Genomic DNA, 27,800 nt, shown 5'->3' with positions numbered 1-27,800 from the left:
TCCGGAAAACCCGGACCACTGGATCGCGCAGCCTGGATCGTGCCCTGGGAGTGGCGCGGCCTTCCGGCCCAACGGAGCATGCGCCGGGGCAACGGGGCGGCCGGCCGGCCCTACTGGGCATGCGCGGAGGGCGCGGCGCGGCCGTCCGGCCCTACTGGGCATGCGCCAGGGCCGCGGCCCGCCCTGCCTTCCACCCGCCCGCCCGCCTGCTTGGGGAGCGGCCTGTCGGCGTCGCGGCTGGGCCGGATCGAACCGGCCCGAACCGGCCCGAAGCATGGCCTCCGAGGCCTCCAAATCCGTGCTCTTCGTCTGCCTGGGTGAGCCCCATACGGATGGCACGGACGGTGCAAATAAGGACGGCATTTATTCAGCGCCTACTATGTGCCAAGCACTGTACTAAGCGCTGGGGAGGTTCCAAGGTGATCAGGTTGGCCCACAGCGGGGGGCTCACAGGCTTCACCCCCATTTGACAGATGAGGGAACTGAGGCCCAAAGAATAATAATAATGATGGTATTTGTTAATAGCTTACAATAATATGATGGTACTTCTTAATAGCTTCCTTTAATTAATGATAATAATAATAATAGCATTTATTAAGCGCTTACTATGTGCAAAGCACTGTACCAAACGCTGGGGAGGTTCCAAGGTGATCAGGTTGTCGCACGGGGGGCTCACAGGCTTCTTCCCCATTTTACACATGAGGGAACTGAGGCCCAGAGAAGAAGAATAATGATGGTACTTGTACATAGCTTACTATAATTAATAATAACAATGGTATTTATTAAGCGCTTACTATGTGCCAAGCACTGTACTAAGCGCTGGGGAGGTTACAAGGTGATCAGGTTGGCCCACGGGGGGCTCACAGGCTTCTTCCCCATTTTACACATGAGGGACCTGAGGCCCAAAGAAGAATAATAATGATGGTACTTGTAAATAGCTTACTATAATTAGTAATAATAATAATAAGAATGGTATTTATTAAGCGCTTACCATGTGCAAAGCACTGCACTAAGCGCTGGGGAGGTTCCAAGGTGATCAGGTTGGCCCACGTGGGGCTCACAGGCTTCTTCCCCATTTTACACGTGAGGGAACTGAGGCCCAAAGAATAATAATAATGACGGTATTTGGTAATAGCTTACTATAATAATGATGATAATGGCATTTATTAAGCGCTTACTATGTGCAAAGCACTGTACTAAGCGCTGGAGAGGTTCCAAGGTGATCAGGTTGGCCCACGTGGGGCTCACAGGCTTCTTCCCCATTTTACACATGAGGGAACTGAGGCCCAAGGAAGAATAATAATGATGGTACTTGCAAATAGCTTACTATAATTAATAATGATAATAATGGCATTTGCTAAGCGCTTACTATGTTCAAAGCACTGTACTAAGCGCTGGGGAGGTTCTAAGGGGATCAGGTTGGCCCACGTGGGGCTCACAGGCTTCATCTCCATTTTACAGATGAGGGCAAAGAATAATAATAATGATGGTACTTGTAAATAGCTTACTATAATTAATAATAATGATGATGACATTTATTAAGCACTTACTATGTGCCAAGCACTGTTCTAAACTCTGGGAAGGTTACAAGGTGACCAGGTTGTCCCACGGGGGGCTCACAGTTTTCATCCCCATTTTACAGATGACGTCACTGAGGCCCAAAGAATAATAATTAATGATGGCATTTGTGAAGCGCTATGTGCCAAGCACGGTTCTAAACTCTGGTGGGGGGATACAAGGTGATCAGGTTGTCCTACGTGGGGCTCACTGTCCTCATCCCCATTTTACAGATGAGTTAACTGAGGCCCAGAGAATAATAGTAATGATGGCATTTGTGAAGTGCTTGCTATGTGCCAAGCACTGTTCTAAGCTCTGGTGGGGGGATACAAGGTGATCAGTTTGTCCCACGTGGGGCTCACTGTCTTCATCCCCATTTTACAGATGAGTTAACTGAGGCCTCGAGAATAATAATAATGATGACATTTGTGAAACGCTTACTATTTGCCAAGCACTGTTCTAAGCGCTGGGAAGGTTACAAGGTGATCAGGTTGTCCCACGGGGGGCTCACAGTCTTCATCCCCATTTTACAGATGAGGTAACTGAGGCCCAAAGAATAATAATAATGATGGTATTTGCTAATAACTTACTATGTGCCAAACACTGTTCTAAGCACTGGGGTGGATACAAGGGCTGAGGCCCAGAGAATAATGATAATGAGGGCATTTGTGAAGCGCTTACTATTTGCCAAGGACTGTTCTAAGTGCTGGGAAGGTTACAAGGTGATCAGGTTGTCCCACGTGGGGCTCACTGTCTTCATCCCCATTTTATAGATGAGGGAACTGAGGCCCAAGAAATATGATTGAATGAATGAATAATAATAATGGTGGCATTTGTTAAGGGCTTACTATGTGCCAAGCACTGTTCTAAGTGCTGGAGGGGATACGAGGTGATCAGGTTGTCCCACAGGGGGCTAACAGTCTTCATCCCCATTTTACAGATGAGGTCACTGAGGCCCAAGAAATATGATTGAATGAATAATAATAATGTTGGCATTTGTTAAGGGCTTACTATGTGCCAAGCACTGTTCTAAGCGCTGGGGGCATACGAGGTGATCAGGTTGTCCCATGGGGGGCTAACAGTCTTCATCCCCATTTTACAGATGAGGTCCCTGAGGCCCAAGAAATATGATTGAATGAATGAATAATAATAATGTTGGCATTTGTTAAGGGCTTACTATGTGCCAAGCACTGTTCTAAGTTCTGGTGGGGGGCTACAAGGTGATCAGGTTGTCCCACGGGGGGCTCACAGTCTTCATCCCCATTTTGCAGATGAGGGAACTGAGGCCCAGAGAAGTCAAGTGACGTGCCCAAAGTCACACAGCTGACAAGTGGCGGGGCTGGGATTTGAACCCATGACCTCCGACACCAAAGCCTGGGCTCTAGTCATTGAGCCCCGCTTATGACCGTTTATTCGTATTCATTCATTCATTCAGTTGTATTTATTGAGTGCTTACTGTGTGCACAGCACTGTACTAAGCGCTTGGGAAGTACAAGTTGGCAACGTATAGAGACGGTCCCTACCCAACACCGGGCTCACAGTCTAGAAGGGGGAGACAGACAACAAAACAAAACATGGGGACAGGTGTCAAGTCATCAGAATAAATAGGAATAAAGCTAGATGCACATCATTGACAAAATGTAGAGAAGCAGTGTGCCTCAGTGGAAAGAGCCTGGGCTTGGAGTCAGAGGTCATGGGTTCAAATCCTGACTCCGCCACGTGTCAGCTGTGTGACTTTGGACAGGTCACTTCACTTTTTGAAGCAACGTGGCTCAGTGGAAAGAGCCCGGGCCTTGGAGTCACAGGTCATGGGTTCTAATTCTGCCTCCTCCAACTGTCAGCTGTGTGACTTTGGGCAAGTCGCTTAACTTCTCTGGGCCTCAATTCCCTCATCTGTAAAATGGGGATTAAGGCTGTGAGCCTCCCGTGGGACAACCTGATCACCTTGTAACCTCCCCAGCGCTTAGAACAGTGCTCTATACATAGTAAGCGCTTAACAAATGCCATCATCATTATTATTACTATTATTATTTTCTGGGCTTCAGTTCCCTCATCTGTAAGATGGGGATGAAGACTGTGAGCCCCCCGTGGGACAACCTGATCACCTTGTATCCCCCTCCAGCGCTTAGAACAGTGCTCTGCACATAGTAAGCGCTTAACAAATGCTATTATTATTATTATTATTACTATTATTTTTTTTTTCTGGGCTTCAGTTCCCTCATCTGTAAGATGGGGATGAAGACTGTGAGCCCCACGTGGGACAACCTGATTACCTTGTAACCTCCCCAGCACTTAGAACAGTGCTCTGCACATAGTAAGCGCTTAACATATGCTATTATTATTATTATTATTTTTTGGGCCTCAGTTCCCTCTTTATTCATTTTATTTGTACATATGTATTCTATTAGTTCAGTGCAAAGCACTGAACTAAGCCCTTGGGAAAGTAATTAATAATAATAATAATAATAATAATGGCATTTATTCATTCATTCAATCGTATTTATTGAGCACTTACTGTGTGCAGAGCACTGTACTAAGCGCTTGGGAAGTACAAGTTGGCAACATATAGAGACGGTCCCTACCCAACAGCGGGCTCACAGTCTAGAAGGGGGAGACAGACGAGAAAACAAAACATATTAACAAAATAAAATAAATAGAATAGATATGTACAAGTTAAATAAATAAATAGAGTGATAAATAGGCACAAACATATACGTATATACAGGTGCTGTGGGGAGGGGAAGGTGGTAAGGCGGGGGGATGGATTAAGTGCTTACTATGTGCAAAACACAGTTCTAAGCTCTGGGGAGGTTACAAGGTAATCAGGTTGTCCCATGGGGGGCTCGCAGTCTTAATCCCCATTTTACAGGTGAAGTAACTGAGGCCCAGAGAAGTTAAGTGACTTGCCCAAAGTCACACAGCTGAGAACTGGTGGAGCCGGGATTTGAACCCATGACCTCTGACTCCAAAGCCCGGGCTCTTTCCACTGAGCCACGCTGCTTCTCCAACGCAATGAACAGACTCATTTCCTGCCCAAAGTCAATGGTATTTATTGAGCACTTAAAGTGTGCAGAACACTGTGCTAATCGCTAGGGAGAGTACAGTGCAACAGAATTAGCAGGCACGTTCACTCATTCAGTTGTATTTATTGAGCGCTTCCTGTGTGCAGAGTGATGTTCTAAGTTCTTGGATAGTACAGTTCAGCAATATAGAGAGACAATCGCTGCCCACAGCAAGCTTAGAGTCTAGAAGGGGGAGACAGACATTGGAACAAGTAAACAGGCATCAATATAAATAAATAGAATTACAGACATACATATCAAAACTAGGAAAGAGGCATTGATAAATGCATAGAATTATAGCTATTGAATATATACACGAGGGCTGTGGGGCAGGGAGGGTTTAGAGCAGAGGGAGTGAGGGAGAGGAGGGGGAGCTGAGGAAAAGGGGGGCTTAGTCTGGGAAGGCCTCTTGGAGGAGATGGGCCTTCAGTAGGGCTTTGAGGGGGGTAGTGTGATTGTTAGATTTGAGGAGGGAGGGCATTCCAGGCCAGGGGAAGGACGGGGGCCGGGGGTCTACGGCGGGACAGGCGAGAACGAGGCCCAGTGAGGAGGTGAGCCGCGGCAGAGGAGCGGAGGGTGCGGGCTGGGCTGGAGAAGGAGAGAAGGGAGGTGAGGTAGGAGAGGGCGAGGTGATAGAGAGCCTTGAAGCCGAGAGTGAGGAATTTTTGCTCAATTCGGAGGGTGATAGGCAACCACTGGAGATTTATGAGGAGGGGAGTGATGTGCCCAGAGTGTTTCTGTACAAAGATAATCCGGGCAGCAGAGTGAAGAATAGACTGAAATGGGGAGAGACAGGAGGATGGGAGATCAGAGAGGAGGCTGATGCAGTAATCCAGTCGGGATAGGATGAGAGATTGAGCCAGCAAGGGAGCGGTTTGGATGGAGAGGAAAGGGCGGATCTTGGTGATGTTGCGGAGGTGAGACCGGCAGGCTTTGGTGACGGATTGGATGTGCGGGGTGAACGAGAGAGAGGCGTCGAGGATGACACCAAGGTTGGGGGCTTGTGAGACGGGAAGGATGGTAGTGCCGTCTACAGTGACGGGAAAGTCAGGGAGAGGGCAGGATTTGGGAGGGAAGATGAGCTCAGTCTTAGACATGTTGAGTTTTAGGTGGCGGGAGGACATCCAAGTAGAGATGTCCCAAAGGCAGGAAGAGATGGCAGCCTGGAGGGAGGGAGAGAGAATAGGGGAGGAAATATAGATTTGGGTGTCATCCGCATAGAGATGATGGCTGAAGCTGTGGAAGCGATTGAGTTCACCAAGGGAGTGAGTGTGGGTGGCGAGTAGAAGGGGACCAAGAACTGACCCTTGAGGAACCCCTACATTTAGGGGGTGGGAGGCAGAGGGGGAGCCCAAGAAGGAGACTGAGAATGAATGGCCGTAGAGATGAGGAGAACCAGGAGAGGGTGGAGTCAGTGAAGCCAAGGTTGGATAAGGTGTTGTCCACAGTATCCAAGGCAACTGAGAGGTCGAGGATGATTAGGATGGAGTAGGAGCCTTTGGATTGGGCGAGAAGGAGGTCATTGGTGACCTCTGAGAGGGAGGTTTCAGTAGAGTTTGAGGGGGCAGAAGCCAGATTGGAGGGGGTCCAGGAGAGAGTTGGAGGAGAGGAATTCGAGGCAGCGAGTGTAGACGACTCACCCCAGGAGTTTGGAAAGGAAGGGTAGACGGGAGATGGGGCGATAACTGGAGGGGGCAGTGGGGTCAGAGGAGGGTTTTTTTAGGATGCAGAGACGCGGGCATGTTTGAAGGCAGAGGGGAAGAAGCCATTGGAGAGTGAGCGGTTGAAGATGAAAGTTGAGGGGAGGAGGAAGCAGGGAGAGGTTTTTATCAGCTGGGAGGGAATGGGGCCCGAAGCACAGGTGGAGGGAGTGGCACTTGAGAGGAGGGAGAAGATCTCCTGTGAAGACTATAATGAGATTACAGTGGGGGAGGGAGGCAGACAGTAATATAAATAATTTATAAAATATAAACGAAAATTTAAAGATCTGTACGTAAGTGCTACAGCATGGGGCAACTATCAAATGCTCAAATGTCACAGATCCAAATGCACTGTACTAAGTGCTTGGGAGAGTATAATATAACATTTGGTAGATTATTATTATTAATAATTGTTGGTGCAGTTAGTATTATTGTTATTATTAAGGTTGTTATGCTCTACGCACTTTGATATTCACTGTGCAACATTTATGTACATATCCTTTTTCTCTGTTTCTTATTCCTGTAATTTATTAATGTCCGATCCTCCTATTAGACTGCAAGCTATCAGCTCTGTTTAGTCTCTCAAGAGTTTGGTACAGTGTTCTGCGCACAGTAAAGGCTCAGTAAATACAAGTGATTGATCCTAAGTGAAGCTTCCCTCAACCACTGTGGTGAAGCTAACTACTTCTCTTTCCCTGGAACTGTAAAGGCAAAATTCTAGGCAATTGTTTTTGTGTGGATTCCCTGACCCATTAGATCATAAACCCATTAGATTATAAACTCCTCCTAGACAGTGCAGAACCTTGTACTAGTTCAACCAATCCATCACATTTATCGAGGACTTACTGTGTGCGGAGCACTGTACTTGGGAGAGTACAGTATGCCAGAGTTGGTAGACAGTCCCTGCCCACAGTGAGCTTACAGTCTAGAATGGGAGGCAGACATTAATATAAATAAATAAATTACGGATATGTACATAAACACTGGGGGACTGAGGAAGTGGTGGAAAAAATAAAGCAAATCCAGGGGCTTGGAGACTACAGCCAAAGTAATCCATGTGGTCACTCATCCCAGTAAGGTTTCATTACAAGGGAAGTGACCATTAAAGGGACCGGATTTTGAAGAATTCCCAGCAGGACGTTGGAAGATGTGTGCTACAATACCTTATTTTTAAGGTGTAGGCCAGGTCAGTCTGAGAATTTGAACGTGGCGTCAGTAGCAGTTGTAATTTTTCCTTTTTCATTCAGTATGGCCGGGAGGAAAGCCAGGGTACTTACTGAGCACCTGGCTGTATTGTGTGCTTGGGATGGTACAAGGCAAGTGAGATTCCTTGATGATTTATTCTGTGATTTGGAGAATGTAGCTTCATTCATTTCTGAAGAATGCTTTATCGGTTAGGTAGAACTACTTTTGTGTCAGCGGTCAGGTGTTTGTTATGGCTCGTCTGTTTTGTTGTACTCTCCCAAGCGCTTAATGCAGTGCTTTGCACACAGTAAGCACTCAGTAAATGCCATTGAATAAATGAATGAATGAATCTGGCTACCTTTATCATGTAATCTTGTAAGGGGGCCCAAAGAATCTTCAGGCTCACATTTCTCACCAGGACTTTCCATATTTTCCAAAGGCACTATCCAGACTCAATTCAATACCGGAGACATATTTTTTTTAATTCATATTTAATCGCTCTAATTTATGCTCCATTTTCCCCCTGGCCCAGTAGGTCCCAGAGTTCTTAGTGGTTTCCTAGGTTATTGTTTCACTGAATAATCTGTTGATGAAAGCTAGTTGAGTAGGTCATTTAAGCTTGTAAGAAGTAGGAATAATAGATCTTCTCCCAAAAGGAAGTTGTCAGCACTCTAGAACAGTGGACCCTGGCAGCCCATAGTTGTGTTTATAATAACAGCATTTATTTAGCACGTTATAAGCTCCGGGCAGGAAAAGTATAAGATTCTGAGATCTCAGGACTCAGTCCCTGTCCCCCATGAAGCTCCCAATTTGTCTTATCCCCATTTGACAGACATGAAAACTAAGACCCAGGGCAGAGTTTGGGACTCGAACCCAGATGTGATTCCCAGTCCTATACTCTTTCCACTAGGTATCAGAGCATTACTATTCTCAGTGGGACATCACTGCGGAGTAACGCAGATCGCAGAACCGAGAATGGTGAACGAGGCCCGTCCGTACTGAAAAGTGAGAATTAAGTTCTTGCTTTCCCCAGGGGTCTTCCTTCCAGTGTTGGAGACGGGAGGCACCCGAACTCAGAACGGGACAAAGAATTCCTAGCTTACTTTAAGGAATGAATCTCCAGAAGTAAGTCAAACACAGGCCACCAAATCCATAATCGGAGAGTCCACTGCTTAAAAACCTGGTCCAAGGTTCCAGGAAAGACCAAGGGTATTGTTTAAAATTCCAGGTGTCCGTCTCTTGAAACTGGCCTGTGATCTTTCCTGCTGCGTGTGGGACTCTTTTACCAGATGATAAATGTAATTTGAAGTGGAAATTCAGTTCCATTGTACAGACTGTGCCTGTTGGGTATTGAGATACCTATTCCATCCTTCTAATGACTTAGTGATTTCTCTGTCTGTCTCGGGGTATCTAGGTAAAGGAAGTCTGACCAATTTTACATTGTTGAAAGGATAATCACTCAGAACTAGCTTTGAAAATCACCAGTCTTTAAGCAGGGAAGATGAAATAGGTTGTATCACAAATCAGATGAACGTGAAGGAGATTGAAACTTCACTCAGTTCTGCCATAAAAAACGACGGTATTTGTGAAGCGCTTACTATGTGTCAGGTGCTGTACTAAGCGCTGGGGTGGATACAAGCAAATAGGATTGGACACTTGTGTTGGGGCTCAGCGGGTTGCCTTATGGAAGAATCTGCCTGTGTGTACGGCATTCATTCATCCAATCTTATTTATCGAGTACTTACTCTGTGTAGAGCACTGTACTAAGCACTTGGGAAAGTACAATATAACAATAAACAGTCACATTCAAATGGGGGGGTGGTTGTTTAGCGCCAAGTTAATCAAAAACTCAATCCCTTGTGGATGCATATTAAAGAAACTCTTGAGTCGCCTGGATTCATTCATCTGGGCTATTAACAATCGCTCACTGGATTGTAACAGCGGGGATTTGGGATATTAACCGCATTGTTCTCATTCAAGTGCTCAGTACAGTCCTCTTCCCAGAGCGAATGTTCAATGAATATTATTGATTGAGTAATTGAGAATTGATTGGACTTGTTTTTAAGGCTAGTTTTAAGCAAAATATAAAGCTGTGGAACTGCCTGTTGTATAACAGTGAGGCTGGTGGCTCAGATTGCGGGCGTGTGTCACTGAGAGTCAACTCTTTGCCACAGGGCCCATGAAAATCTACCATACCTGGCCCCGGTCCTAAGCGCTTAATACAGTGCTTTGCACACTGCAAGCGCTCCATACGTGTGATTGTATGAATGAATATGGGGTGAGCATTGCCTCCTGCCTAGAGATGCTGTCAAATAGCAGAGCTGCGTGGCCCTCAGCAAGAGATCAGTGGGTCTCCCTGTGTTTCAGAAAACCTAAGTTTAAAGCTGGAAGAAGAGGAGACAGACTACGGCCAGCAGGATTTTCTTTGGTTGGACGGGGTAGTTTTCACAGATGCATACATTCCCCAAACTCCAGGGCGGTGTACTGTATCCAGTAGTGGACAACCCAACTACAGGCTGAGGTCTTGAGACAGGAGGGTTTGGAAGCCTTATCAACAGGAGCAGATACAGGGGACACACCCCTTTTGGAGTTAGAACAGGGGGCGGAGATGAGATACACAGAAGAGGAGGGAGAGGATTCAGAGAGAGAAAAAAAAGTCATGGCGGGGGGGTGGAAAAATAGATAAGAGACAAGATGGGGAAGAAAAAGGGGAGATAGAGAAGAGGGGAAAGAAATGATGCAAGAGACAAGAGGAGGGAGAAGAGTTGAGACACAGAAGGGGGAAAAGACCTAAGAGATGCAGGGGTGGGGAAGAAGAGACCCAAGAGACACAGAAGGCGGGGGAAGAGACATGAAAGACACAGAAGAGGGAAAGAGAGACACGAGAATAATAGTAGTGTGGTATTTAAGTGCTTCCAATGTGCCAACCACAGTGCTAAACACTGGGGTAGATATAAGATCTCAGGTCCCACATGGGGCTTACAATCTTAAGTAGGAGGGGTACTGAATCCCCATTTTACAAATGAGAGAACTGAGGCGCAGAGAAGGTCTTGCCCAAGGTCACACAGCAGGTAAGTGGTGGAACCGGGATGAGAACCCAGGTTCCCTGACTCTCAGGCCATGTTACTTCTCAGGAGGAGGGGGGTGAATAGAAGTGCTCGAGAACTGAGGGACGTTGTGCGAGAAACAGTCAGGGAGGTAGACCCAAGAAAGAAGAAGATGTGGATAGATCAGAAGAGTGTAGGGGAAAGGGGAAAGATGAGAAAGAGCAGGGAGAAAATCACAGGAGAAGTGGGAGGGAGAAGGATCAGCGAGAGAAGAAACTACTGCATCATATATTGATCTTTCAATACTATCGTCATTATCTTGTAGCTACCCCAGTGCTTAGTAGTAGTAATAATAATAATAATAATAATAATAATAATTATGGTATTTAAGCATTTACTATGTGCCAAGGAATTTTCTAAGCACTGGGGTAGATACAAGGTTGTCCCACTTGGGGCTCACAGTCTTAATCCCCATTTTACAGATGAGGGAACTGAGGAACTGAGGCACAGAGAAGGTAAGGGACTTGCCCAAAGGCACACAGCAAACAAGTGGTGGAGCCAGGGTTAGAACCCACGACCTCTGGCTCCCACGCCCTGGCTCTTGCCACTGAGCCACGCTGCTTCTCAGTACAGTGTGCCAGGCACTGTACTAAGCACTGGGACAGATAGAAGCAAATTGGGATGGACACAGTCCCTGTCCCACATGAGGCGCACAGTCTTAATAAGCATTTTACATGTAGTGACTGGCACGGAGAAGCCAAGTGACTTACCCAAAGTCACACAGCAGCCAAGTACTGGAGCTAGGATTAGAACCCAGGTCCTGCGGATTCCCAGGCCCATGCTCTATCTAATAATAATAATAATTCCTGCCTCTGGCCTGGAATGCCCTTCCTCCTCATATCAGACAGTGACTCTCCCCACCTTCAAAGACTTATCGAAGGCACATCTCCTCCGAGAGGCCTTCCCTGATTAAGCCCCCATCTCCTCTTCTCTCCCTCCCCTCTATGTTGCCCTGACTTGCTCCCTTTACTCGTCACTACCTTCCCCCTGTGGACTGTAAGCTTTTTGGAGGGCAGGGAATGTGCCTGTTCCATTGTTTTGTTGTACTCTCCCAAGTGCTTAGTTCAGTAAGTCCTCATAAATATGATTGATTGAATTCATTCAGTCATCTTTAATCGAGTACTTACTGTGTGTAAAGCAGTGTACTAAGTGCTTAATTGAGTAATCCTAAATATCACCCCACTCCCTATAATCTGCACAAATGGGGTGTAGTGGTATTTTGCCCCATTGAAACCCACAATTCAAAAGCTTCATTTTAGTTGAGGTCAAAAGCCGAACGATCGGCAGGAAAAGAAAGAGATCGAATTCTGGATTATTCATAAACTGGGAAATTAGCTTGTGGAGAAAGAGAGCTGGACTTAAATTGTCCCCATTCCAAACGCGCCTTCGAGATGGTGGAGGGGAGATCGAACCATACTGCCAAGCAATACTTAGGTGGGAATGGAACTAGGGTTGATTTCTTTTGCATTGCAGCTAGAAACTCTTCACGAGCTTGAGAAAGGGGCCATAAGGATACACTTTTCACTCTAAAGGGCATTGTCCTTTATTAATTCATTCTAGCAGAAGTAATAAGTGCAGTCTGATATTTAGGTAATTAAGTTGGGCAACTGTATGTTCCTGAATAGTTTAACCTTTTCAGCAGTATTTCATGAAGTGACTTCATTTTTATAGTTCTGGAAGAGGTGGAAGATCAGAGAATAGACTTTTCTTCTTGCCTCAAGCACAAGTCCCACGCTTAAGTACACAAACACCGCAGCACATAATATATTGGTATCCATGCCAAATTCCCCTCTCTCAATCCGAACGTACAAAGATGAAGACACACTTACAGGAAGATAAATAACCCACCTTAAAAGTGATTGAAATGAAGCATTCTTTTCTGTATGGCTAAGCATGAAATGGTTAATACAACTTGAACAAAATGTGAAAGTAACTAAATGACACAATTTACCAACTTAAAATTCAGAGAAGTTGGTAGCTTCATTTTTGCATTCAGAGTACATAGGAAGATAAGGACATGTAAAAATGAGGCATTTAGTATCTATTTTTTTTTAAATTAAAATGATTTGGTGTGTGAGCAATCAGTTTTATAGTTTTTGAAAATAGTAATTATTTAGAAGTAATTACTTTGAGGGTTTTCCATCCTTTCTGAGTCAGACACAAAGGTTTTTATTCTGATGTTACTGAAATAGTAAACTCAGCATCTGGAAATGAGAGGAGAGAAAGTGCTTTCTACAGCCCCCAGCTTTCCTGTAGCCAAAGAACAGGTGACCTATAAGAAGAGAGACCTATGTCATCTGAACTTGTTTGGAAAAGATAAGTAGAAAAATAATTGGGCCAGTATCCCGAAAGGTTAGGTCAGATAGGAGGAAAAAAAGAAAATTTTCTTCTGCCGTTGTATGAGCACAAAAAAATGAATGCATCTCCTCCCTATATAAACTTGTCTTTCTCACCTTCTCTCTCTCCTTTACTCAAGTCTCCAAAAATGGTCTTCACCAAATCCTGTCATGATCTACAGAAACATTTTGAATGGGATTCAAATGATATTGGGTGAGAGAGAGAGTAATTTGAGGTAGTGAACTCACTTTTATTGGAAAAGAGAGCTTTACAAAGATAATTTCTGTCATCCAAAAACTTAAAAGTATTCCCCATTTCTGAAAGAAGTGGCAGGGCATATCGTCTGAAGTTGAAAAGGGAAATGTTACCACTCTGAACGTAAGCTAATAACCTTTTTTGTTAAAATTAAAAGTGAAAAGAAAGACTTCGCTAGGCAGCAGAAGCAACATGAGCAATTTAAAACAAGCTGCAACCAAAACAAAACTCAGGAAATGCTCCTATAGGAGAGCAGCAGAACCCAAAGATAAATTTACCACAAGTGGCACAGCCCAATTTGGGCGTTCAAGGCCAGAGGTAGGATGTGGATGATGGTTTTCACGGTTTTCATTTGGGAGTTAGCATTGTCTGAGGGTTTTGTTTTCCTCATTTGCCGTTAATTATGATTTGTAGATGTATCCAGCAGATGGGTCTTGACAGGACCAATCTTCCAGCCATCGGTGTTTTGACCTTGATGTGCAGCGTGATGCCAAACTAATGTCTGCTGATGGAGTCCCTGACTTTCTATATCCAGTATTTTAGCTCTTTGTCTAGCACGACATCCTTCGGCTGGGTACTTTTCTTTTCAGGGAGCTGTAAGTTACGCGAGCAAGTATCTCAACCTTTTTCCCCCCCCCCACCCCACTTCATCCCCCTGTAGGGAACATTTGCCGTTCACCGATAGCCGAAGCAGTTTTTCGAAAACTCGTAGCCGACAAGAAGGTTGAAAATAAGGTAATCTATGTTTCGGCTGGAACATTTATGTCTTTACACCCAACCCATATGGTGTCTCCAAGGAAGGGATCGGGGTGGCGTGTGGCGGTGGTGGGGGAAATGCGAAACGTGAAACGTGTTTTCTTTCTCTCCTGTAGTGGAGGATAGACAGTGCAGCCACATCTACGTATGAAATAGGAAGCCCCCCCGATTATCGAGGGCAGGATTGCATGAGAAAACATGGCGTGACCATGAACCATATTGCCAGGCAGGTACTGTACTTCATTCAAAGTCCGTGTGTCTGTGTTTTGTGTTGCAGTGGCTCACCGACAGCGGTGCGGTGTCTGACTGGAATGTGGGGCGGTCCCCAGATGGGAGAGCTTTAGACTGTCTAAGAAATCATGGCATTGAGACAGCACATAAAGCCAGACAGGTAGAAAAAGAGCACGTTTAATGTTTACCGTTTAATCTGCGAATTTCAATCACTTGGGACAGCCTCCAAATGTTGGTTTCACCGAAGCCGTACAGTAACGTTGGTCATGGAAAACCATAGCCAAGGCCATTTTTATTTTTATTTTTTATTTTACTTGTACATATTTATTCTATTTATTTTATTTTGTTAGTATGTTTGGTTTTGTTCTCCGTCTCCCCCTTCTAGACTGTGAGCCCACTGTTGGGTAGGGACTGTCTCTATATGTTGCCAAATTGTACTTCCCAAGCGCTTAGTACAGTGCTCTGCACACAGTAAGCGCTCAATAAATACGATTGATGATGATGATTTGTTTCAGACACGCGAGAAAACGTCACGGAGATTCATGTTTCAGGAGACAGTCGCGGTTTTCCCATGTTTTCTTTCTGATGTGTTGTGAAATGTTACACGCCAAGAGCAGTGTTCCAGATGCCCCCCCACAATAAGTGCCGGTCGTATTTATTGAGCGCTTATTGTGTGCAGAGCACAGAACTAAATGCTCAGGAGAGTACCCTGTAACAGAGTTGGTAGCCACATTTCCTGCCCACAGTGAGCTTACAGTCTATAAGGGGTGTCAGGCATTAATATGATTATTATTATTATTATTGGCTTTTTAGAGAAGCAGCGTGGCCTACTGGATAGAGCACGGGCCTGCGAGTCAGAAGGGCCTGGATTCTAATCCCGGATCCGCCACTCGTCTGCCGTGTTGCCTCAGGCAAGTCGCTTCACTTCTCTGTGCCTCAGTTCTCTCATCTTTAAAATGGGGATGAAGACTGACAGTCCCGTGTGGGACAGGGACTGCGTCCGACTCGATTAGCTCGTATCCACTCCAGTGCTTAGAACCGTGCTTGACTCATAGTAAGCACTTAACAAATACCATCATCATTGTCATCATCATGTGCCGGGCACCGACTGTGAGCCTGATTGCCTTGTATCTACCTTAGCTCTCAGAACGGTGCTTGGCACATAGTAAGCGCTTAACAAGTACCATTGCTGTTAGCATTATTATAAAAGATAATCAGGCCAGACATAGGCCCTATTCCACATGGGGCTCACAGTCTGTGCAGGAGGGAAAGCTGGGATTGACTTCCCATTGTACAGGTGAGGAAACTGAGACACAGAAAACTTATGCAGGGATTGAATTCCCGTTGTACAGGTGAGGAAACTGAGACACAGAGAAGTTATGTGACTTGGTCGAGGTCGTGCTGAAGGTTTTCTGACTCCCCACGCTCTTTCCACTAGGCCATACTCCAGTCCTGCCAGTTCCCTCCCCGTCCATCCCTTTTCCCCATCACCAGTTAAGAGGCCATGGCGAGAAAGTAGGAGGTGGCCAGAGAGAGAGTCTGGAATGGCAGTGTCGGGTTTAAGCCAAGGCAACTTCTGATTCCTGGGGGATAATTAGGCGTCCGGCCATCGGGAAAATCCCAGCCAGGATTCCAATCAATCGTATTTATTGATTCCAGAAACATTTCCCTGCCCCGCTCCTGCTGGCTGCCCGGAGCGTGGTTCATTCATTCGTTGAATTCATTCAATTGTATTTATTGAGCTCTTCCTGCGTGCAGAGCACTGTACTAAGCACTTGGGAGAGTATAATAGAACAACAAACAGACACATTCCCTACCTACAACGAGCTCGCAGTCTAGGGAGTTAATCCTCTGTCAACTTAATGTCATATTTACTAGTCACGAGGCTAATTTCTCATGCAGCATTCCACGTTTCTTTTGCAGTGGCAGCCTCTTAATATTTGAGGGATTATGTGGATGACGTTCAAAATTTATGGGTTTTTTTCTTAATAGTGTTTGCTCAAGTCATTTGGAAATTTGGGATTTTAAGTAGAGACTAACTCTCGAAAATGTTAAGAAGATCATGTTCTCGGGGGTATACCTGATTATAATGCAAGAAAAAAGGTAGAAAAAAGGAAAATCGAACTTTGAAAATATCCATGGAAAAATGAGTATGACTAATAATTTCAAAAATGCACCAAACGGCACACCTCTAAATAAAAATGAAAAAAGGTGGACTCAAGTAGACTTCTGCCATTGCGCTCACTGGCATTTTCTAGTTTGGGTTTTCTAGAAAAATGTTTAAGCTGCTAATGGAGGAGACCTGCTTTCTGTTGATTCCCTTCCTTTGATCTTGAGGGTTCTGAATTAATGATGTCACTATCCTCATACCATAGTCTGTTTATATTGCTGAAATTTTCTCTCATTTTAATAACATTACAAGAGCAGTTCACCACTGCTTTAAGAAGGATAAACTTTACAAATTATTCTGAATATATAGAAAATATATAATTACTAAAGACCTTTATTTTTCAAAAAACTGAGTGCTAGAACAAAGTAGGTGTCTTTCTCATTTTTCTTGCCAAGACAGACACCTAAAATAATGAACAAATTATATGGATCTGAGTTTCTTCTTTGGGGAAGAAAAAAATTGAAGATTCAAAATGTAGAGTTTTGGGAAGAAGTCCAGAAAGGCCAAGAATAGATTTCCAGGTTACTTTATTTGCAGAATTCTAGTAATTGGCATTATGGAACAATTGGAAGTTAAAAAATAAACTTTGGCCCTTACTGCTCATAACAGCGTGGCTTAGTGGCCAGAGCACGGGCTTGGGAGTCATAGGTCATGGGTTCTAATCCCAAGTGTGTGACTTTGGGCAAGTCACTTCACTTCTCTCGGCCTCAGTTACCTTGTCTGTAAAATGGGGATTATGACTGTGAGCCCCACGTGGGACAATCTGATAACCTCATATCTAACCCAGTGCTTAGAACAGTGCTCGGCACATAGTAAGCTTTTAAGAAATGCCATCATTGTTAATTACCATTACTAAATCAGAGCCATCTTCCAGTGGTCCATTTTCAACTGGGACACCCAAATTATTAGACGACCTATGTGAGATTGGCTTTTTAATGGCTGTCCCGGCTAACGTGGGGCCTTATTAATTGCCAATAAACTCCCAGAGGCAGAGCTGCTTCTCAGTATAAGAGTAAGCTCTTTCACATTTTAGGAATTAAATCTTGTGGTATGTCCTGAAGGACTCAAACTACCTTTAAAGATGAGAACTTGTAGAAAATAATTTATTCACCAAAGACAGTTATGCTTCATATTTTACTATAAACTAGACCAAACATACCTGTGTGTTTTTTTTTCTAGGTTACCAAAGATGATTTCCTCACCTTTGATTACATTCTCTGTATGGATGAAAGCAACTTGAGGTAACAGTGGCATTTAAAGAATATTTCCCCTTTATAGTTAATTCTAAGTAAGCAAGCCAGGTGATGTACTGTCAACAGTGGCTTCTTTTATTTTCTTTTTTGAAAAAAGTATCCTCCTATTCCTTCACCCTGAGATAGTTAAAATGTATAAAGTAGTCATTGAGAATAAGAAACCAAGAGCATAATTTGGAATTGGGTGATTGATATATTTACAAGAAGATGTTTACCATGATAAGGATAATTCCAGTTAGAATGATTTCATTTGAAAAAACGGCTAGGTTGCATTATCCTGTATCATAGACTCTAAGTCCATTGTTGGGTAGGGATCGTCTGTATATGTTGCCAACTTGTACTTCCCAAGCGCTTAGTACAGTGCTATGCACACAACAAGCGCTCAATAAATACGATTGAATGAATGAATATAATTAGACTTATGGGTTCTGTGGAGGGAGTTACAATGAGTTATGTTTACAGTGAGCTAGGTCCAGTTCAATTTCTCCACAAACATCTTTTTATCCAGAATTTTTCCATTTAAATTGATAAAAAGAATGGCAAAAGCTTTCATGCCGTATTTTCTGTGCGATGCTTTATTCTTCCACTTAAAGTCTTCAATTTCATTTTTAAGAACGATTGCTCATAATCAAGCTTTTATAATACCTTGACAAGAGTCAGGACCACTAGGCTATTACAGTTTACCCCCAAACACCTGAATTAGATTTTGATTTAAATAATTTTCATAGCAGTGCTATTTTTGAACCATGTAGCCAAGTATATTTTGACAACGGCATTAAATGAATTTGTTACAGTCAGTGCCTTACTATGGTCTGAATTAGATTCTGTCCTCCCAATCCAGAGGTTTTCAAATGTATTTTGAATGAAGCTCTCAGGAGTATGTGGCCCTGGCCTAGAAGCAGTAGTGGTCCTTTATTAAATCAATCAGACATATTTATTGAGCACTTACTGTAAACTAAGTGCTTGGGAGAGAGGGAGAGAACAATATAACAGAGTTCACAGACACGGTCCCTTCCCAGCTTTCAGGGAACAGAACAATTAACTAGACTCAGAATAGAAAAATTAAGCAAAAATTGTCTTTGCCTATTTTCACTGACTGTACATTAAAGAGAAGTAGCACAGTCTGAAGTGAAAAATAAACAGTGACCCCCAGTCTCTCCTAGTAATGCAACTACTGCAGCGGTTTATTTACGAGCCTTTATTTAAGGCATACTCGTGCTGGAACTGATTCTATTGCGTGAAAAGCTCAGTGTACTTTTTTGGTAACTAACTTCCGATTAGGATGTCCCAGACTATGAACCGATACATTATTCTCGTGACATACTCGTGCTGGAACTGAGTCTGTTGTGTGAAAAGCTCAGTGTACTCTTTTGGTAATTAACTTCTGATTTGGATATCCCAAACTACAAACCGATACATTATTCTCATGACACCCGCAGCTTTGCTAGAGAGAGTTCGTCTTTTCCCCCGATTGCCGTTAGCGCTGCGTGTGTAACTTTGAGCCCGAATCTCATCCTGGATGCTGGGAAGAATAAGAAGGTTTCCTTCCCCAGTTTTATGCAGAGGAGGGGGCTCCATCTTTCTCCCTGGAGGGAGACAGTATGGCCCAGAGGAGAGAGCATGGGATTAGGAGCCAGGAGACCCAGGTTAGAGTCCCGGTCTGTGACCTTGGACGGGTCATTTAACCACTTTGTGGCTCAGTTTCCCCATCTGTAAAACATAGATCGGGTAGGTGGCAATGAGGCCAGAGAAGTAGCGTGGCTCTGTGGAAAGAGCACGGGCTTGAGAGTCACAGGTCATGGGTTCTAATCCTGGCTCCGCCGCTTATCTGCTGTGTGACTTTGGCCAAGTCACTTCACTTCTCTGGGCCTCAGTTACCTCATCTGTAAAATGGGGATTAAGACTGTGAGTCCCATGTGGGACAACCTGATCACCTTGTATCCCCCAGCGCTTAGAACAGTGCTTGGCTAGTAGGCGCTTAACAAAAGCCATCATTATTAAATGCTTAGTACAGTGCTCTGCACACAGTAAGCGCTCAATAAATATGATTGAATGAATGAGACAGGGACTGTCCCCAGTTTGATAGCCATGGGTCTGCACGAGCACTTACCGCTCAATGCCTTAAATCCGATAATGACACCGCATCATGGGCAAGGGAGAGAAGGACTAGCTTTGGGTATCAGATGTCTCTTCTTGCCCCCTCCGGTCTGTTCTATTTATTTTATTTTGTTAGTATGTTTGGTTTTGTTCTCTGTCTCCCCCTTTTAGACTGTCTCTATATGTTGCCAACTTGTACTTCCCAAGCACTTAGTACAGTGCTCTGCACACAGTAAGTGCTCAATAAATACGATTGATTGATTGAGGTGTCTACACCTCCAGGGGGTTAGTGTTTTTCAAATAGAGGTTGACCGGTGGATCTGAGCCCACATCGCCACCATTCATGGAGTATTCACTGAGAATAAGAAACCCAAAGCATAATTTGGAATTGGGGGATAGGTGTATTTACAAGAAGATGGATACCACGATAAGGAGAATTCCAATTAGAATGATTTCATTTGGAAAAGAGAAAAGACTAGGTCGCATTACCCTGCATCATATAATTAGACTCACGGGTTCTGGGGAAGGAGTTACAATGAGTTACGTCTACATTGAGTTCAGTTTTTCCACAAACACTACCCCATCACTACTATTAGAGAAGCAGCGTGGCTCATTGGAAAGAGCACGGGCTTTGGAGTCAGAGGTCATGGGTTCAAATCCCAGCTCTGCCAATTGTCAGCTGTGTGACTTTGGGCAAGTCACTTAACTTCTCTGGGCCTCAGTTACCTCATCTGTAAAATGGGGATTAAGACTGTGAGCCCCAAGTGGGACAACCTGATCACCTTGTATCCTCCCCAGCGCTTAGAACAGTGCTTTGCACATAGTAAGCGCTTAACAAATGCCATTATTATTATTATTATTAGAATAGGGTCTTGAACTCAGGTATCACGTGCTAGTATTTTTGCCAGATATCATCTCATCCATTTTCTTGTTTTATCTCCAAAGCATTGCCGTGAGCTGGGGATAGACAGGTATTCTCAACCATTTTGCGGATAAGGAAATTAGGACTGTAAGATCACCCAGTGGAACAGTTATAATAATAATAAATGTGGTATCTGTTAAGCGCTTACTATGTGTCAGGCTCTGTGCCAGCCTTACTAGGCGCTGGGGTGGATAAAAGCAAATCGGGTTGGACACAGCCCCTCTCCCACTTGGGGCTCCCGGTCTCAGTCCCCATTTTTCAGATGAGGGAACTGAGGCACAGAGAAGTGAAGTGATTTGCCCAGGGTCACACAGCAGGCATGTTTCGGCACGGGGATTAGAACCCATGACCTTCTGACTCCGAGGCCCATGTTCTGTCCACTACGCCATGCTGCTTCGCAGTTGCGGGTGTAGGGTTAGGACCGGTAAATCCAAGGAACTCGGTGCAGGTAGACCAGTCTGGCTCAGAATTCCAGCGGCCTGTGGTTTGAGCTGGGTTTTTGTTTTTTGTTTTGATGGTATTCGTTAGGTGCTTATTCTGTACTAAGCGCCGGGGTAGATACAAGCTAATCCGCTTGGATGCAGTCCATGTCCCACATGGGGCTCACAGGCTTAATCCCCATTTTACAGATGAGGGACCTGAGGTACAGAGACGTGACGTGACTTGCCCAAGGTCACCCAGCAGACGAGCGGCAGTGCTGGGATTAGAACCCAGGTCCTTCTGCCTGCTAGGCCTGTGCTCTATCCAGTGGGCCACACTGCTCCAAATGCATGGGAGGGGTGACTGAACGCCACTTAACAGCTCTCCGGGGTGTTAAATTGTCATCTCAGGGAGTCACCACATTGTACCTGGGGGAAAGGACACTTAATCTCATATGTATTTTCACATTCTTCATGTGTCGACACCCACGCACGTCGAGACACAAGTAACTTTTCTTTTGGTTCCATGGGAACCACTTTTTCCTCTCTCGGGAGCATTGCCAATGATTGCAGAATAAACCCACCCCTGCTTGAAGTCTAGTTAGACAGGTAGACAGATAGATATCAGCTAAGCAGGGGCTGGTTTATTCATTAAAATGCCTCAAATTGTGAAATGAAGTAAGTAAAGGCTGGGCGGATCTGTACCCTCAGCCCCACGGCACTTATGTACTTATCCGGAATTTATTTATTTGTATTGTCTGTCTCCCCTTCTAGACTGTAAACTCCTTTTGGGCAGGAAATATGTCCACCAATTCTGTTGTCTTTCATTAAGCACTGTGTACAGTGCCCTGCACACAGTAAGTGCTCAATAAATATGATTGAGTGAATGAATTCATAATAATAATAATTATGGTATTTAAGTGCTTACTATGTGCCAGGCACTGTACTAAGTGCTGGAATGAATACAAGCCATTCGGGTTGGGCACAGTCCCTGTCCCAGGTGGGGCTCACAGTCTCAATCCTCAGTGTACAGATGAAGTGACAGGCCCAGAGAAGTGAAGTAACTTGCCCAAGGTCACACAGCAGACAAGTGGCGAAGCCGGGATTAGAACCCATGACTTTCTGAATCCCAGGCCCGGACTGTATCCATTGTGCTGTGCTGCTTCTCCCAAGTGCTTAGTACGCACACAGTAAGCTCCCAGTGAATACCACTAATTGTCAATCAATCAATCGTATTTATTGAGCGCTTACTGTGTGCAGAGCACTGTACTAAGCGCTTGGGAAGTACAAGTTGGCAACATATAGAGATGGTCCCTACCCAACAGTGGGCTCAGTCAGATTCTTTCCGCGTGATCGTGCTAGTATTTCATTCTGTTTATAGTTTATTTGAACTCTGGGGCTCTAGCTAATTAAATATATCGATGTAATTGATATTAAGCCTTTATATTTCTATTTCATAGATAAGAAATAAGTACCATACAGTAACTTATTCTAGATCACATATCAATTTAATGGCAGAAGCGGTTAGAACCCTTACTTCATAAGTTGTTTGGGTTTCACCCAGCCTGCTGAGACACTTGACTTCTGGGTGGCTTGAATGGTAAATTTGCGTTTCAGAAGGCTTACGGCATCCGCTGCAGTTAATCTACACTGTATCACTTTACACCAGTTTCATAACTTAATAGGGCCACCTTGCCCTGAAAAGTAAAAGCAAAACGGTTATCTGGGGTAACTGATCAGTGAAATTACGAAATGGACATTTTCAGAAAAGAAATCGATCTCTCGCTCTGTACGAAGTAGATCAAGTGAAAGGGCATGGATCGTTATTTGGCCGATATAAATGATGCTGCTTATTTCAGTGTCAGTAGATGCCAGAATTGCCCTGGTGATTTAGTTGCCTAAAGAGGATGACAAAAAGAGCCCAAGACTCAGCCCTTAGTACGGTGCCCAGCACTTAGTACAGTGCCTGGCACACAGTAAGCGCTTAACAAGTAGCATCATCATCCTTCAGACTAGCATGGCCAGACATGTCATTGCCATAGCGGATGAGGCCCTGTCTAATTCTAGTACAGTTGACTAAAATGAAGGTTAAATACTTGACCTCTCTCCCCCCTTAGACTATGAGCCCCACGGGGGACGGGGACTTTGTCCGACCTGTACTACACAGTAGCTCAGCACGTAGTAGGCGCCAAAGAGATATTGTTGTCACTGTCACTAGAGAAGCAGCTGTCACCCGTCGTCCGGGGACGGGTTCGTTCAGTGATCGGCGAGGCGAGAGAGAGAGAGGCCGGGGACGGAAGGCCTAAGTTTTATATAAAATTTATTCCGTGAGGTGAATTGAATTTATGTAATTGTTTAGGCGCAATGGATTGAGCTTCCCTTTCGGGAGGAATATAATCAATTAGCAATATTAGAGCTTCCCTACACGGGAGGAACACAATCGTCCGTTAATCGCACGTGGGTGAGTTGGTTAACTCTCACCCGTGTGCACTTCCCACTCGGGAAGAATCCACTTACTTTCCCACATGGGAAGAATTCATTCCATTCCCCGCGCACGTGGTGGGCGGCTAGCTCTCACAATGTGCTCTCCCTACATGGGAGGAATCCACTCATAATTCCCGTCAGCAGCGGGATACCTGGGTCCCACCCACGAGACACTCACCCGTCCCGCGGCCCTTGCCTCAGTGTGTTGGTTCTGGTTGTAGAGCGGGCGTCTGGCCTTCTGGGCAGGGAGAGACACGTGGGTTGCTGCTGCCGCAGCGGCAGCTCCTGCTGCTGCGTGTCCTGCTGTTCTGACCCCGAAGGTCAGAGGCGACAGGTATTTATCGCCTGTGCCCCTAGGCCATTCCAGCTTCCGGCCTCAGTCTATCCAATCTCTGCCCTCCCCGCCTCCTCCATACCTAATTTGATTGGCACGGGGGCGAGGGACACCTTCTGTATTCCCAGCTTGGGCTGTCAATCTAGCAGATTTGGTCGTGGGGGCTGTATCCCACCCCCACTTCCGAATTCCACCTGCTGGCTCAGGTGGTCACGAGATAGCTTTTGACCTTGAGATGGCCGGTACCCGAGGGTCACCTCGGGACAGCAGCGCAGCCCACTGGGTAGAACATGGGCCTGGGAATCAGGATCCCCTGCGTTCTAATCCCAACCTCGGTACTTGTCTGCTGTGAGACCTTGGACAAGTTGTTTCATTTTTCTGGGCCTCAGTTACCTCATCTGTAAAATGGGGATTAAGACCGTGAGCCCCATGTGGGACCGGGACTGTGTCCAACCCGATTTGCTTGTATCCACACCAGCGCTTGGTACAGTGCTTGGGACGTGGTAGACGCTTAACAAATACCATAATCATCATCATCATCAATCGTATTTATTGAGCGCTTACTATGTGCAGAGCACTGTACTAAGCGCTTGGGAAGTACAAATTGGCAACATATAGAGACAGTCCGTACCCAACAGTGGGCTCACAATTATTATTATCATTAGTAGTAGTAGTAGTATATGACTGAAGCAACAAACCAGCTTGTCTAAGTACACTGATAGGTATGAAAGGGTGAAAAATTGCTTTATAAGTCTATATAATAATAATAATGGCATTTATTAAGCGCTTACTATGTGCAAAGCACTGTTCTAAGCGCTGGGGAGTTTACAAGGTGATCAGGTTGTCCCTGGTGGGGCTCACAGTCTTAATCCCCATTTAACAGATGAGGTAACTGAGGCACAGAGAAGTGAAGTGACTTGCCCAAAGTGACACAGCTGACAATTGGCAGAGCTGGGATTTGAACCCATGACCTCAGACTCCAAAGCCCGGGCTCTTTCCTACTGAGCCACACTGCTGTTTAATCTATTCCTAGAAGAGCCCGTTAAAATATGGAGAATTGTTTCAGACTGCCCTTCCCAAGAGACTTCAATCCCATCCTGGCTGGTGTACGATGATTCATGTCGATCTCTGAGGATTTTATTTGGCCTAGCTGTTTTTGCTGGATTTGGATTTGAATCCTTCATACAGCCGTAGCGAACGCCTCTGTTTAACTTGAAACCGTAGGCTCGAATGCTAAGTTCATTTTTTTTTTCATTTTTCAGAGATTTGAATAGAAAAGGTAATCAAGTTAAAAACTGCAAAGCTAAAATTGAACTCCTTGGAAGCTACGATCCTCAGAAGCAACTTATCATTGAAGATCCGTATTATGTAAGTATAATTTACATTTCCAGTTGAAAGCTGCTTCCCCTCTCTGTGGGTGGAAGGTAGGAGCGGAAACCTGTTTGTTTGTCTTGCAGCCTTTGGGAAATCCATTAGGGATGCTTTTAAATTGTTCCCGTTTGTTTTTTTTTTTTCCTTTTTTTTTTCTCCATATGATTTTAGGGGAATGACTCCGATTTTGAGACTGTGTACCAACAGTGTGTTAGATGCTGCAAAGCATTTTTGGAACAATCTCAAGGAGGGCAAGAGTGATGATCATCTGCCTTCGAAGTAATGTCCACACTTGATTTGGTCGATGTGCTAAAGTGTAATAATGTCTGCAGTTGAAGGTGATAGTCGTTCTTCTAAGTTCACTAAATATTACACACTCTTGATCTAAAATATTTTAAAATGAAGCATGATCATTATTTTTGACAGTAATATAAATGTTTAGATTTGGAAAGGTAGAGTTTAAAATAAGCATAAAGACATTTAAGTCCATCTTTCTCCAGTACCTCAAATACAAACACTGAAATATATATCAAATTGTGATTATCTGAAAGCATTTTTTAAAAACTTTTTCATTAGAGATTTAGAAGCTTTTTTCATTTGACTCTGTCTAGCTGAGGTATTTCTAATATAACAGAAAGTTCCTTTTAATGATTTGTACCCCAGAATTATTTGAAGCCATTGGACAGTTAAAAGAATAAAGAATCCAGCTCGCCTACACTGATGTCGCTAACTTCATGAAAATCCCCCATTCTCATCTTTCCCTTCTTTTTCAGTTCCCAATTTCCTGGAGCCAAGCCGTTCTATTTCAGGGGCTACCGAGAGCAAAAAAATAAACACACTCCTTTCTACCTTCATTTCTCCCATACAAGCATAAAGTATTTGTCATCCTCTCTTTTGGGGGAGACCTGAAGAGGTAGAAAGAGATACAAAGCAAGTTCAAATTATTAGGCAGAATCTCCTAAAGTGACAATTTTGTTTCATGGAAATAGAATGGATTTTTTTCAGGGTGAAGTTTGACAGAAACCCATCTGATGAAACAGTGCTTTGCACACAGTAAGCGCTCAATAAATACGAATGAATGAACTTAAGCGTTTTAGGACTTAGCAAAAGGAATCAACATAGTGCTAAATTTTGAGGGTTTCAGAAAATGAATGCTTGCTCTTGAGTTACCTGAAACCTCAAATATCCAAACTTGGCTAAGGAGGATTGAATTGATTGGGAAGATAGTATACTTTGAAAATGAAAACTGATTTTTAAATTGGTACCATTCTTCCCTCTGAGTATAACATTTTTATAAAGTGTGTCTAATTTTGTGCAGTTGCTTTTGATCACTAGAGTCTAATTGTTTTCTAAGGTAAACAGTGCAGTGTAAACATAGGACTTACCTACACACTTGGTGTTTATTCGTATTTTTGAACCTGAGCAGAGACACTAAACAACACTTAAAAATTTTTTTCCTCACCCCTCATCTCACTGATCAGCATTTGAAAGTACGAGAATATTTTATCCAGTATAAAGTTCCAGAGGAAAGTGTGATTGATTGTAGATAATCGCATTGTTTGGAATACAATACTAAAGGTGGTAATGTGATCTACTGCTCTCCAAAATTTTGAATTTGATTAGCAGTCTTGGATAAATTGGATGTGTCCCCTCCTAGGTTGAGACCAAAGAAATTGAAGTTCTATCCACCTAGGGTTTTTTGAGTTAATAACGAGACCACTGATATGTTTCTAAACTACTCTACCACACTAGTCCTTTGAATCTGGTTGTTTAAAACAAAGTGAATGCTTTTATATCAATTCTGTTGAATCTGGATGACTGACTGAATAAATCATCGGTACCTCAATATTTGCATTACCATTCTACTTAATGTCGAATATTGCTGTGGCTCGTTTTATTAGTATCAGTTAATCATGAATATGCAAGTCTCAGAACCTCGAGACCCAAGTTATATAATTTAATCGGTGTAGTTGAAGTCAGGAATCCTAGTCCCATGCCTGTTCTAGCCAAAAATTAAGTATTGGACAAATAATTTGTCCTGATGTATACATTTTGAATTTACATTTTGAATTAGAAACTGTAGCAATAGTAACTATCTCCAAAAGCTGCCTTTCTCCAGTCCATGGAGCAAGGGAGTAAAAATCTGCTGCTCCTTGGACATTTGTGAATGAAATTTCTAAGCTCTGGTCAAAAGAAGATAGGGAAAATAGGAACAGGTTCAAAGAGTACATTTTAACCTTTGCAAATAATGAAAGCCAAACTCTATAATGTGTTCTAAAAAAGGATAAAAAGTCATGCTACAAATAGCAAAATACATGGACTCTCTGTACTATATTAAATGGAAATAAAATAAGACGCAGGTGGCCTACCTCTTACTAGTGTGTTGATTTTGTTTCCTTATTTGCTCATTTGCCTTTTCAAAAGCCTTTTTTCCAGAGAGCATATTCTTGATTATTTGGAGAAAAGACTAGGCAGCCCTCTGATCTGGAAGCAGGGGACTGAATTTAAGGTCCGCTCATTCCATCTAATCTAGCATCAATGTAAACTATGTTGCACATGA

At 44.0% G+C, this 27,800-nt stretch overlaps 1 protein-coding gene across 2 annotated transcripts; it reads left to right on the top strand.

Moving 5' to 3' along the window:
• Window positions 1–204: 204 nt before the first annotated feature.
• On the top strand, window positions 205–27,615 carry ACP1 (acid phosphatase 1). Of its 2 annotated transcripts, none has more exons than XM_038772827.1 (6): window positions 205–317; window positions 13,865–13,938; window positions 14,237–14,350; window positions 17,540–17,601; window positions 25,132–25,237; window positions 25,412–27,615. In XM_038772827.1, exons 1-6 carry the CDS (start codon window positions 275–277, stop codon window positions 25,499–25,501), a joined length of 489 nt encoding a protein of 162 aa, XP_038628755.1. In that variant the 5' UTR covers window positions 205–274; the 3' UTR covers window positions 25,502–27,615. The 2 variants fall into 2 exon arrangements, with proteins under 2 accessions (XP_038628755.1, XP_038628753.1); XM_038772825.1 differs by lacking the exon at window positions 14,237–14,350 and adding an exon at window positions 14,076–14,189.
• The last annotated feature ends 185 nt before the right edge of the window (window positions 27,616–27,800 follow it).

Source organism: Tachyglossus aculeatus, chromosome X1, assembly GCF_015852505.1.
Source record: "Tachyglossus aculeatus isolate mTacAcu1 chromosome X1, mTacAcu1.pri, whole genome shotgun sequence".
Lineage (NCBI taxonomy): Eukaryota > Metazoa > Chordata > Mammalia > Monotremata > Tachyglossidae > Tachyglossus > Tachyglossus aculeatus.
The sequence above is the reverse complement of the archived record's forward strand: the minus strand, read 5'-3'. Positions and strand labels throughout refer to the sequence as shown.